Genomic DNA, 13,701 nt, shown 5'->3' with positions numbered 1-13,701 from the left:
CAGACAAGGTGATTGGCACCATCCAAGCGTCACGACGGCAGTCCACGACGCGCATCTACGACGCCACTTGGAAATCCTTCGCCAGCTGGTGCACGGCTCATGGTACGTCTGCGCCCCTTGCTTCGGTTCCTGTCATCCTGGACTTCCTGCAGGAAGGTTTGGACAAGGGCCTGGCTCCTCACACCCTGAGGCGCCAGGCGGCAGCCCTGTCAACCATCCTCTCAGTTGAAGGCTACGCATCTCTTGGCCGGAATCCGACCATCCGCAGTTTCCTCAGGGGAGCGACCAACCTGAGACCCCCAGTGGTCCACAGATACCCATCTTGGGATCTCAATGTAGTGTTGCGGTCCCTCATTGGGCCCCGGTTTGAGCCCATTAAGACGGCCAGTCTCAGACACCTCACATTCAAGACGGTTTTTCTGGTCGCTATCACGTCTGCTCGTCGCATATCGGAACTGGCTGCCTTGTCAGTCAGAGAGGACTTGTGTCTCATTCGTAACGACAGAGTAATCCTGAGGCTGGACCCTTCCTTCATTCCGAAGGTCAATTCCTGGTTTCATCGGGCGCAGGAGGTGGTCCTTCGGGATTTTTGTCCGCATCCTCGGCACCCGAGGGAAAAGCGCTGGCAAATGCTGGATGTGCGCAGGACTATTCGCAGATACATCAAGCGCACGGCCAGTTTTCGGAAATCCGAATCTCTATTCGTCTCCTTTCAACCAGCTTCTCAAGGCAAGAAGGTCTCTTCATCTACCATCGGCGGATGGCTGCGAGCCTGCATTGCGCTTGCCCACGTTTTACAGTCCGTTCCTGTGCCTCGCAATATCACAGCACATTCGACTAGAAGCGCCGCCACCACAGCTGCCTGGTCTACACAGGCACCGATTGAAGAGATCTGCAAGGCGGCCACCTGGACTTCTCTGTCTCCATTTGTCCGAAATTACAAACTGGACAGTTTTGCATCGGCGGAAGGGGCCTTTGGGAGGCGTGTTCTTCAGGGCATCCATACCAGCGGAGCGACCCTGATGGCTGAGCCTTCCCGCCCTAGTGACAGTTAGCTTGGGCATGTCCCTTCTTTGGACTCTCCAGAGCAGCGCCCTGGAAAATGACCATTGTCTTACCTGAAGGGTCCTTTTCAGGGCGCTGCAACGGAGAGTCCACCCCGCCCTGGGGTCTATTCTCCGCTGGTGTTTGTGAAGTCACAGTGTTGTTTGTTGTTTTTGTTATTGTTGTTGGACTATTTTTGACTTGTTCCATATTAGACTTCCAGTTGAAGTTTCAGCGCGCAACTGTTCCACGTCTTCATTGAATAAATCTGAGGAGAGTCAGCACCAGAGGCGTGGCTTAAAGTTTTCAATTCAGTTCTGGGCAGATTGGCTGTGTTTAACCCTTCTTTGGACTCTCCGTTGCAGCGCCCTGAAAAGGACCCTTCAGGTAAGACAATGGTCATTCTGTTAAAAGTTTTATCATGATTTTTTTTGTTTGATTTAAATGTGTCAGACTTATTTTTACTATGAGCATAATGTAGTTTCATTCATGTTGTTATCTTTGTACATAAATTCTTTATTGTGCTTTCCCCATTTATCCTTAAAAATTTTATTAAAATATTACCCAATAGTTTATCATGCACTGAAGCCCTTTGAATAAATCTATGAAAACTTTATGCTGCCTGTCCTGCTTGAAGTTCACTGCTTATTTTCATTTAACGCATGTAGTTTTTCTATCTTCTATTATCATCCATCTTTTCTAATTCCAGCATTTGCTTTCCATATAACCCTTTTTCATTTTTCCTTGTAATTATAATAAACGGTCATAGTATTTAAGTATCTTAAGCCAAAAATTTTAGAGTTTGAATGCCATTATTATAGTTGTTTTTATTATGATAATAGTATGAATTCAGCTACAATTCCAACTATGGAATAATTTTGATTTATGAACTTTGAATATCACTATTTTAATTCTCAGAAATTATATTAACCAATGGCACTAGACTACAAGTATCAAGGGGTAACAACTTTTTTTGCTTGTAACAGTGACTTCAACAAGTCATAATTTTTTCTTGATGCCACTCAAGGTAACCTAGCCAAAATCAAGAGGTTTCTATTGTATTTCACCTTTCCCATTTCCATAAGTTTTCTGCAGTAATCACCAGGCTGAGCAGTAACCACCAGGCTGTGAGTCTGTATTTCTGTAAGTCTGGAAACTTGAAGGATCTTTCTAGACCACAGTGGTAGGTCTCTGTAAGCAGTACTTCCACACCAGAAAAAAAGATTTTTTTAAAAAAAATCTCAGATTGAAATTAGAAATTTCATATCTGATTTCTTTGAGAAGTTTTAAATGGACACATGTAATTTTTTAAAAGTCTGTTAAAATTAGTCTTCACTTAATGATGGTAATTGGGACCAGAATTGCTAAGTGATGCAGTTGCAAAGCACAAAGTCATGTGACTGTACTATTTAGTGATGGCAGAACCCAACACTTCTGGTGCCATAATTAAGTGAAACCTATGCCATTGTTAAGCACTAAATCACATGATTGCTATTTGCAACTTCCTGTGACTTTACCATTGATTTTGTCAGAAACTAGCAGTGAAGATCACAAACAGAGATCACGTGGTTGTGGGGATATTGGAACTCTGTAAGTATGAGGACTGGTTCATTTAGTGTCATTCGTATGTTTGAATGGGCACTGAAAGTGTTGTTTTCTGGACCTTTTTTGGCTCGCGTGTCACAAGTGGGGGGAGTGCAGGGGGGTCGACTGCGGGCGTGCCGCACCCATAATGCAACGCGCGCCCCCCCCAGTGCGCATGCGTGCACAATGTGCGACCCCCCCCATTGACTTCCAGGTTGCTCGGAGGGTCGTTTTAAGCGCTCCGAAGGCATCAGGGAAGCCTCGGACGGTCCCTGCAGCCTTCGGAGTGCTTAAAACCACCCTCCGAGCAAACCGGAAGTGACTTCCGGGTTGCTCGGAGGGTGGTTTTAAGCGCTCCGAAGGCATCAGGGAAGCCTCGGGCGGTCCCTGAAGCCTTCGGAACGCTTAAAACGACCCACCCAGCAAACCGGAAGTGACTTCCGGTTTGCTCGGAGGGTGGTTTTAAGCGTTCCGAAGGCTTCAGGACGGTCCCTGAAGCCTCCGGGGGCGTGGGGGGGCGGGGGAGGCTCTTTTCACCCTCCCCAGGCTCCTATAAAGCCTCTTGAGCCTGGGGAAGGCGAAAAATAGCTTTTGAAAAGGTGAATTCAGCTGGCCAGCGCGCACATGCACGCTGGCCAGCTAACAGGGCAGCGCCTCGTGTGCCCTGACAAATGGCTCCGCGTGCCACAAGTGGCACGCGTGCCATAGGTTCACCATCACGGACCTATACCTTTGCCCACTCCCAAGAGATTTAAGAAACTCCTTTTCTTAAAAGATCAGAAATCTATTGGTTGTAGATTATATGCTGAAAGGAAACTGTGTTCATTGTTTTATGTCTGAGATACTCATTGTATAAGAGCGAAATATATATTGTTTAGGCTTAGAAGTGTTAATTAGCCAATAAAGGAGAATATTTGTGGCTCGGAATTGAAATAAGGGGTCCTTGGTGCTCTCTGAACTTGATAGTTTTCTTGCAAACGTTTCATTATGCAGATTAGGTAACCTCATCAGTGCTGGTCCTGATGATGTTACCTAGTTTCGGTAATGAAACATCTGCAAGAAAACAAGCTCAGAGAATACCAAGGATGCCTCGTGTTAATTAGCTTCACTTGTTCACATTATGTTTTTGTTCTCATACAGAAGTTAACTGGTAAAATCAATTTTGTATATGCAATTCTCAAAAAACAGACAAACATCTTGTTAATTGCAATAGAGTAGCTTTCTGTCCATTTTCAGTTTGCAGTTCATAATGCCAATACATATCTGTACATATGCCAATACAATGTGCAGTTTTCAACAAGATTAGCTAGAAACCAAAAACAAAATAAAGTTTTGTTGCCAGTATTTTCTTTAAGCAATTAAAACTTAAATCAGTACCAATACCTGCTCTACAGTGCCACTAAATAAAGACACCCACATGCTGCTTTAGTTTAACCATTTGGTATAAAATGCACTGAAACACAGCACTTGTTAAGTTTTCTCTGAAGCTAGAAAAAGCTGACCAAGAGACAATTTGTTTAAAAAAAAAAAACATGACTTCATATTCCCTAAGGCAAGGCAGAAAATGGAGAATGAATTCATTATCTTACTGAATCTACACCTACGGATTAATTCATAAATCAATTCATAATGCTGTTCTACCGGTTTGTCTTGCCGCCTTCAAAAATTGGCATAATTTACGTGTGTATGAGTGTCTTAGGCACTTCTCAGGATCATCACACAAAGCTAGAGAGTTCCCATTGCTCTAGGGTTTGGCAGTAACTGTCAAGAAATGCGTGGAAGTTTGAGATGCTGGGGGAGGTGTAATTCCCAGCTATTGAAAAAAAGAAAGAACTGTGTAGGTTTTGTTCCTTTTGTTCCCTGTTTCTGGGTGGGATGATTGCAATATGATTGCAAGTAATTGTAATAACAGATTTTCAGAAGACACAAAAAAAACCAACGTTAAAATATTCTGTCAGGTTTGTTTGTAGGTAGTTTATTTGTTTTTATGTTTTAGTTGTTTAAGTGATTTTATAGATGCATGTTTAAACTTTGTACTCTTTAACAGACTTCAGTATATTTCATTTATTAGTTACTGTGTTTTATTTTGCAAGATATATATCCATTTATGCTGGAATATAAATGTATTAAATAAGTAACTGGATGTAGGTTTTCTTAATTAGATTTTTTTTAAAAAATATGATTTTTTTTTATGGTAAAGGAAAGCTGGATATTATGAGTTTGGTTTTTTCTATTGAATCAGTAGTACTTAAGTGTGTATGAATCTTGTTGAAAGTACATTGCCACTTAATAGAGTATGTTAACTTATACATTTCCCAAGGTGCTTTCATCACTGAGTGTCCTGGTATGTAATAATTTTTCTATCTTATTATAGGCTAAATATAATAAACCTAAATCAGTCCCATTCTAATACTTCCAAATGTACAGTATTAGGCATACATCTCAGAATTTTCAACCAGTGTGTCTGTTGGAGAGAGTTATCCTCTCATTCATGTTTTATGGTAGGTCTAGCTACCATGTTTCCCTGAAAATAAGAGCCACCCCGAAAATAAGCCCTGGTCTGATTTTTTTGGGATGGGCCTAATATAAGCCCTACCCCAAAAATAAGCCTGGCAGGATGGGCGGGGCCAGTGCTAGAGGTGGCGACATGTGGGGCTGCTATGTCCAGCCATAGCCCACCTGCCCCTTGGCGCAGCACAATACCGATAATACCAAAGAGAGAGAGAAAGCCTCTTCATTCCTGTGCTTTTCCATGTCTTTTCACTTTTCACTCAGTGTAAGTGTGTGTGTGCGTGTGTGTGCGTGTGTGTGCGTGTTCGTGGAGTGGGGCTGTTCCTGAGGGAGGAGAATGCAATTTAAAGTTGTCATCAACTGGTTGTCACACACAACGATCTCTGCGTATTTTCAGGGCAGTGAGAAGACTTGTGAAGAGCTCTGTTCCCCCCCCCCCATGCATACACACACACACACACACATTTACACTTAGTAAAAAATGAAAAGACCCCCCCTCCCCCAGGGCAGCCATATCCCTTCACTAACCTGTTTTCCAGCTCCGGTCTCCCCTGTTCGTGCAGGGCAAGAAAAGTAGTATGTGAGAGTACGGTAAAAGTGTGTGTGTGTGTGTGTGTGTGTGTGTGTGTGTGAGAGAGAGAGAGAGAGAGAGAGAGAGAGAGAGAATGAGAATCGCATCGCTGCCAGCCCTCCGACATTGGATCGGATCTCTCTCTCTCTCTTTCTCTTTCTCCGCTTCCTCCCTCCCTCCCTCCCCCCCCAGCGGCAGTGCTTCAGTGGCTGGCTGGTGTGGCACTTGTCACTCACCCTGCCTGCTGACCCAGCTGCTTCTGATACACTTCTCGGTTGCGACAGGCTCCGTGCTGGCTACCAAGCGACTGCCCCTGTTGCTGCTGCCCTCGTGGGGGCTCTTTGCCCTCCTGGCGGTGCTGCTCTCAGCTACTCTCCTGGGCTGCCAGCCTGCCAGGGCCCCTTTGCAAACATAATGATTATTCATAATGAAGTATTTTGGAACTTAGTTATTCTGACTATTGTAGAAGATTTTGAAATGAAGGCTAATAGCAATCTAGTGTAGTATTAGACAGCTGGGATGTTTTGTTTTTGAAGTTTTCAAAAATGTAGTTTCTTGTATATGTCTTTTGTTACCTTTTTTGGTTTCTGGTTGTCTGTTTAGCTACTTGTAATTTTCTATGTTTAAATGCATTATATTTTTCCTGCCTGCTTCTCTCCATATATGTTCTTGAATGAAGAAACTGAAATAAAACATATTTACTTTTAATCTATGAATATTCAGATATATTGTCTATGGAGATTCTCAATCATCCAGGTCATGGTTGTCCCCAAAGTGTTCTTTTTCTAAAAGGAAAAAAAGTCCAAATGTGCTTTTGAAAAAAAACACATTCGGTTCAGAAGTATTGATCAATTCAATACCAACAAATTTATTTGAGGCTTCAAAGACAATTAATAACTTTAGAAAAAAGAGTCCAACATTTCCACTTACCGTAACATGCATTCTACAATCTTTTAGAGAAGCTGCAGATTTTTTGTATTGTTAAAGATAATGATAGGATTCATATTCTTGATTCTGCTAAGCTTTGGATGCACCAGTAAATATTTGCAGGGATACCTTTTGCCCCTTTCATGTTTCTTCTCTATGATTGAAGATTGGAAAGAACTCTGGAAGTGGACAGAGTTTGAGAGAATACTGTGTTTTGAAAGACAGAGCTAATAACATATTTTACTTATTTGGTCCAGAACAAGTCACTTTATCCATTGTATATCCATTGTATAATACAATGACCAAATGAAAGAATGGAATGGCAGTGATACTCAAAATGGATATTGTAAAGTATGTGCTTAGCTATAGCCAAATAAACCAAAGGAATGTATCTGTTAGAAATGGATATTCACTGAACATTTAAAATGGCTTTTAAAACTAAGCAACCAAGTCAAAAGCCTAGGATAACAAGGACATGATAACTGAACACAGACTTTCAATATAAAACAAAGAAAGAACAAGAAAAGATACCTCAGTCAAGAATGTCAACAAATAATGGAAAATAAGAAAACTTTTAGAAGTTCAGAGAAATCATTTGAAAATGTACTACTTGGATACAACTATCTATATAGCTTTTCTTCAGTGATTGTTTAGGATAATTACTCTTCCTAAAGTTTCAATAGTCTTTATGTCCTTTATATTAATTTCTTTCAGAATGATTTTTGAAGATAAACTATGTTAAATCTTAAAAACAAGATAATGAATGGAATGTACAATGTTGCTAGAGATAATGATTTTAAGTATGTTGTTAAGTTATTAGAATTGTTTCAGAATTAGACCATTTTCTTCTTATATTGTTTTACCTTGTAGATTTGTAGAACATTAGGTATGGAATATGATTATTTTTCTTGCAGTCAAAGCATGCAGTGAATGTGATTTGAGCTATATTGTGCAGATCTGGCCGCCTAGTTTATGGCTGTTAGATTAAGTTCATTTTTTTTTAAAAAAAAAATACTTTTAAAGACCATTTTAAGAATATGTAGAAAAGTTGTAATGGAACAAGGAGACTAGAATCAGCACTGCAAAAATATGGTGGAATAATAACTGGATAGTGGTATTGTATGGATCATGTATATGCTGTGAATGAGCTAGGTTAAGTCCACAAGAAGCAGCTGGAAACAACTGATATTTGTCTATCTTTGTATAGCTCATAAAAGTAGCTTTAGATATAATACCTAAGGCAGAATGCACTATGCTCCTTTAAGTTCTTGACAAGAAGATTAGTCTGCAGACATGTTAAACATTTTGTCTTATATTAATGGGGAAAAAAATTACCTTACATAATCCGGATACTCTGGTTTATTTCAGCTCTAGGTTTAAGACATACTTGTTTAAAGCAAAAAAGGCTTTGTTGGTATAATTCACTGAAACTGCCTTTCAGAAATATACAAATCAAGGGTCACATTCATTTATTTTCCCAGATACTAGTTTTCTTCAGTTTTCTGTGTAAATATTTAGGTTATTAAATTTGCCAATATTTCTACTCATATGCCATTTTTTGTTCTTATTTTATAGATGTTACTTGGACATAAAAGAAATGTTACTAAATACCAATTGCCTAAGGCTATTACGGAGTCATTCAAATACTTTCCACTTGATTTGTTCTAAGATAGCACTTTCCATTGGTTGTTAATTTTGGCATATATTATGTAAATAGTAAAAATTACAGGTGTGCTTAGTTTCCAACTACCTTATTTCATGTTTGTGAAGTTTAGATCTTATGGGAAACTTACTACATGTCATAGAACAAGATATAGAGTGCCACTGAATTTTCTCTATTTGAATCTAAGAAACATTGGCAAGTCTCAGATGCAAGAGCTACTTCTAAATGAATGGATAAAAATGCCAACAACATTTTATGTAGGGAATACAATCTCATTGTAGAATATCACATTTGAATAACGGTCCATATATTGGGCTCCTTGTGAGCAGCATGGTGGCCTAGTAGTGAAGACACTTGACTCCCACTTGGAAGGTTGAGAGTTCAATCCTAAGTACCAGCAGGCATTTTTCTTCTCAGGTGCAAAGAAAAAATGTCTGCTGCAAACTCTGCATGGCATCAGGAAGGGCATTCAACCAGGAAATGGTCAGCTCCATCTAGTTGCCCTGACTTTATCTCAAATTAAGTGTTTATAGGGTTGTAAAAAATTGTGTGTGTGTGTGTTTATATTGGGTTCGTTATATTTTTGATGCAAATTCATGAATTTTTGACAATAAAACCAGATGAGATATTGCAAAACGCATGATCTCAGGTTTGTAATCTGAGTTCTTGAGTTCAGTTTTGATTTAGTGTGAAAAAATGATTACTTGAGAACCATGTTTCATTCTTGCCTTGTTGATTTTGTGATGTAAATGATGTTCTGTAATATGTAGCCTATTGTTTAAATTGTTCTAAGGAGAAAGTGATAGAGGGGAAATACAGTTCATTTAAAGAATTTCTTACCTTCTTCAGTACCACTCTACCAATTAACAGTACTCTTCCCCACTGCAGCTTTGCAATAAAATATTCAGAATTTATTATAGTATTCATAGCATTTCTTACTTGTAATTAAAAGTTACTCAGTTTTCTTAACAAAACAGCCTATTTATCTAAAAAAAAAAATACCTACCAGGATTTCAGTTTTAATAGACAAGAAGTATGGGTCCCCAAATGTATTTCTTAAGAACTATGCTTCTTTGAAAAATAAAAGGCTATTTTCTCATTCTGTTCCAGGTTTTCACATCCCATGGACCAACAGTAATTATGCCAACTTGGTTCTGTTCTCGGGAATGGTTTTATCTTGTAGGAAGATTTAATGAAGAAGGAAAGGTACGTAATATGAAAAGGAGAGGAACATAATCTAATTATGGGAAAGATTGATCTTACTCTTTCCCAGTTGGATGCCCTCCAGATATGTTAGAAGTACGGTTATGAGAATCTCCACCCAGCAGTGCTTTTGGCTAGAAATTCTGTGAGTTATATTCCTAACATATCTAGAGGGCTCTAGGTTGGGAAATCTATGCAATAATGTCTCAAGAGATGCTTGCACCATGCGATCCTAATCAAGGTTGAAGTTCTTCATCAAACACTTCACTGAGTTATATTTAATTAAGAAATTAGCCTGTTTTCCAAAGTGTCATTGATAGAGGAACTGAGCAACACAGATCTATTACTATGGCGTTTTTGTTGATTGATTGATTATGTGCCATCAAATTGATGTAAACTCATATAGCTAGATTTTCTCCAAGGCAATCTGTCCCCAACCTGGACCTTCAGCTCTTCCAGGGGAACACCATCATCAATGTAATTCATGATATAAAAATGTTAATATTGTCAACAGTAATATTACCTCTGGGAAGGCACAAAAAAGGAGCACTAATGTGATGCTATCTGTTCTGTTATTTGTGAAGACATTATTGCCTTCACAGTAATGTCTTACACAATAATGTATTGACTGTCAGGGTTCCAAGTAACACCCGCAGTGAAAGAAGACTCTGAGGCTTGAGTTTCCTCAAAGTTCAATTTTATTAGAGATGTCATATTGGCACATCTGGGAAAACCTGAATCTGAAAGTGTCCAGGTTTTCCCACCCAGTTGAAAGTTCAAGACCCTGCCCAGCACCCCCATGTCCATCACATGGTCCAATCAGTCATGGCCACGAAGGAAGATTCCTCCCATCTACGTACATCCGTCCAGATGCAGGGACAAGGCAACCTTGACTTTCTGAGAAGGAATGTTGTTATGGCTACATATCATCCATACTCTGTATCATCCCCCCTCCCATTTTCCTACAGTAGAAAATGTAGCAGACCTGAAATCCAAAAGGTAAAAGATGACTTCCAGGTCTGACATTGACATTCTGCAAGCGCATAAGGATCTCAGCTTTTTCACAACAAGTAATTCTAGAATTTTCCCGTTAATAACACAACATTTTAAATATTTTGCCTAGTACTGAACTCTGTGACTTATTGTGAGACACAGAGCCCTGAATGGCATTTGAAAGAGACATCACAAAACAGTGTGAATCACAACTTCTATTTGAGAATTGACTCAGAAGGTATTGTTTGTTTGTTTGTTTGTTTATTTGGATTTATATGCCGCCCTTGTCCAAAAGGACTCAGGGTGGCGTACAACATTAAAGGTTCTTACATAATACAGCATTACACATGAATTGTTTTGAATGGCACCTTCTACTAACTTCAGTGCAAAGTAGTGTATTGAAGTGATGTCAGACATTACACATGAAATCTTATAATAATGAACTCATATTATATAAGATAGAAGAGTTCTGTGTGTATGTTGTTACGTATTGCTGTTATGCAAAGAAACACAAAGTAAGTTATAATATAAAAGACAGATAGGCAGATGTAAGAAATACAGTTTCCCTCAAAATCCAATATAAGTAGATAAAATGGGCATCTCTTCAGGTTGGCATAAAGTAATGGAATTATCTTGTCATGGAGTTCTCTGTATGAAAATGGGATGTCATAAGTTGATGATATGTCAAGTTTTCACCAGTGAATGGTGATAAGAAAAGAAGCATAAATGGAGTTTTTAGAAAATTTGCAGTATTCTGACTTACTGATATAGGGGAATAATTACTTTGTTTGGTGACATAAATGAATGGAATGGAATAAAGCAACTGAGGGGAGACCACTTGAATGAGTAAGAATGGTGATTGATTTTGTGTATATCTCTTTGGAAAAAGATCCAATTGTTTAAATTGTGGTTTAAGCATAAATCCTTCGATACACATGTCAATGAAATATAGAACTAAAATATGACTGTTTTGATTATTTCTGGTGAAAGATTTAGATAATTAGTGAATGATACAAAAGTGACAAGACTTTCTGGTTTTAAATAAGGGGCATATTATTTGATAGTGCTGAATGAATCTCGGGAAAAAATTAACATGGAGGAAAAGGAAAAAATTGAACATAGAATGAATGCAAAAAAGGCAAAGTATAAATCCTGTATGTAAAAGAATTAGAAGATAAATTTTCCAGCATGAAATGGGAAGTGGATGTAAGGAAATCTGCTTGAATTGAGTTAAAAAGCATACTAATGCAAAGTTTAATAGAGTTATATTAATAAAAAGTATGTAAGATGTTTAATGGAATGATTAAGTAAAAGAGGCTGAAGTGAAAGAGGCTATGGATAGCAAAACAATGTTAGCTGCAAAAATTGTAGTAAAGAGACATATATTGCATAGTGTACATAGCATATATTTCAGTAGGGTCACAGGAAAAATATTAGAAATTAGAAAATGAATATTTACAGTTAAAATGAAAGTAGAATTTTTTTCTGGTGACTGATGGAATGTGAAGATATTAGATCCAATTTTTAAAGTAGCTGAATTAAAATATTGTAAGGTTGCCTAGGGATTTGTCTAGCTGCTCTGGGGAAAAAGAAAGACAAAATGCAGACTCTGATATTTTTGGCACATTATGGATAAAACTGAACAGAGATCATTTCTTGAGCTGAGTCCAAGATGAAGTTTTTAAGCGAAATAAATTATGCTTCTAAAATTCTTTAAAACAGCACTTATTAACAGCATAATTTAGTAGTATGTTGTTAAGCATGCTGAGGTAATTAATCCAATCCATTGCTTGATCTTTACTCCTTTCCAAGTGAACTGTGGTTGCTCTCATATTTTTGTTTCCGGAGGTTAATCCTTTAACTTTGTTTTTCAAAACAACCAAACAATTATAACTTTATCACAAATTTCCTGCTTTGAAATTGGACCAACATAATTTACAAAACCTATCAGGGCACTAGGAAAAGTCTTAACTGGATTTGTATCGTTTGGGGAAAGTCTAAGGCTAACCATTAGATGAATGAATTGTTGTAACGGGTTTTATAGACATGTCTTTGGTGGTGGCTCTAGGAAGAACCAGAGTTTGAAACGATTATGAAAACTATACATTGGTCTACTTATGTGTACATGTGTCTGCAAGCAAATAGAAACGTAGGACTCTGTGATCTGTTAAGAAATAATACAGATAAGTGAATTCAAGATGTAGATATACGAGTGTTATGTTGATAACTGTTCAGATACACACCTTGACTTGTGTTCCTTGACTGTAATGGTGTTTTCAAGGATTCTGCATAGAGGAGATTGTCTTTTTCTAAAATTCCATATTAGGCGAATATTTTTAATTCTATCACAGTAGATGTTCTTTGGGTTAAAGTTGCTTTAAAGTGTTATGCCTCTTTCTGAATAAGTATTTATCCTTATCACAATTAACATATTAGTAGCAGTATTTGTTTCTGAAGATATATAACTATCAAGCTGTTCATTGGTAGTTCATTGATATATAACTACCAAGCTATTCATTGTTTCCTTATTATTGTAATGCTTCTCAAATTTGTAACCCTTTCTTTTGAAGTGGGCCCCTTTCCATTTTGGCATGGAAGTATATACATATTTTAAAGTAGCACTTCCATACATTGGTGCCGAAATAAGTCACAGAACATTTAAATCACAGTATTCTTAATTATGGAACCTACTGAAAGTAATAGTTTGAATGGGGAAATATGTAAGCACTGGGAATGGTATATGGTGTAATAAATTCTTCAAATATGCATGTGGTAACATACACACATACACAGACGCACACAGAAACTTGGGCAGCAGGTTGCTTTGTAATTAGAACCATGTGGTTAACTTGACTTAACTTGGAGCATGACATGAAGAATAGAAGCCAGGTTAAATTTTGCCATTGACATAGCATCACCACAATGTTGAGCACCAGGGAAGAATAAATCTCACTAGAATGTAAGTTGAAGAAACTGGTGTTTTCTTTTCTGGTGGTTATGTTGTTTTTCACATTCCCACTGCAAGTATTCATTATTCTCTGCTAAATTCTTTAATACCCTTATTAGTAAGCCTAATAGAAACATATGTAAGATATTTATTTTCAGCATCAAAATATTGCAGAGGTTAATAGAAAGCTGCAGCAGAGTTGTTACACAGTTCTTCCTACCCAATGGCAAAAAATAAGCAGACTTTTTCAGTCTGTAG

The 13,701-nt window shown here is 38.2% G+C and overlaps 1 protein-coding gene across 1 annotated transcript in view; it reads left to right on the top strand.

The window, feature by feature from the left end:
• The window catches only part of B3GNTL1 (UDP-GlcNAc:betaGal beta-1,3-N-acetylglucosaminyltransferase like 1), a 175,406-nt gene that overhangs the window by 110,202 nt on the left and 51,503 nt on the right, over window positions 1-13,701 (top strand). Inside the window, exons 8-9 of the mRNA XM_081963584.1 lie at window positions 9,411-9,506; window positions 10,659-10,734. Coding sequence (XP_081819710.1) covers window positions 9,411-9,506; window positions 10,659-10,734 — 172 coding nt within the window. The remainder of the gene's footprint in view (window positions 1-9,410; window positions 9,507-10,658; window positions 10,735-13,701) is intronic.

This window comes from Natrix helvetica, assembly GCF_964273705.1.
Source record: "Natrix helvetica genome assembly, chromosome: 1".
NCBI classification, from domain to species: Eukaryota; Metazoa; Chordata; class Lepidosauria; order Squamata; family Natricidae; genus Natrix; species Natrix helvetica.
Note: the sequence above shows the minus strand (reverse complement) of the source record. Positions and strands in the feature narration are given on the sequence as shown.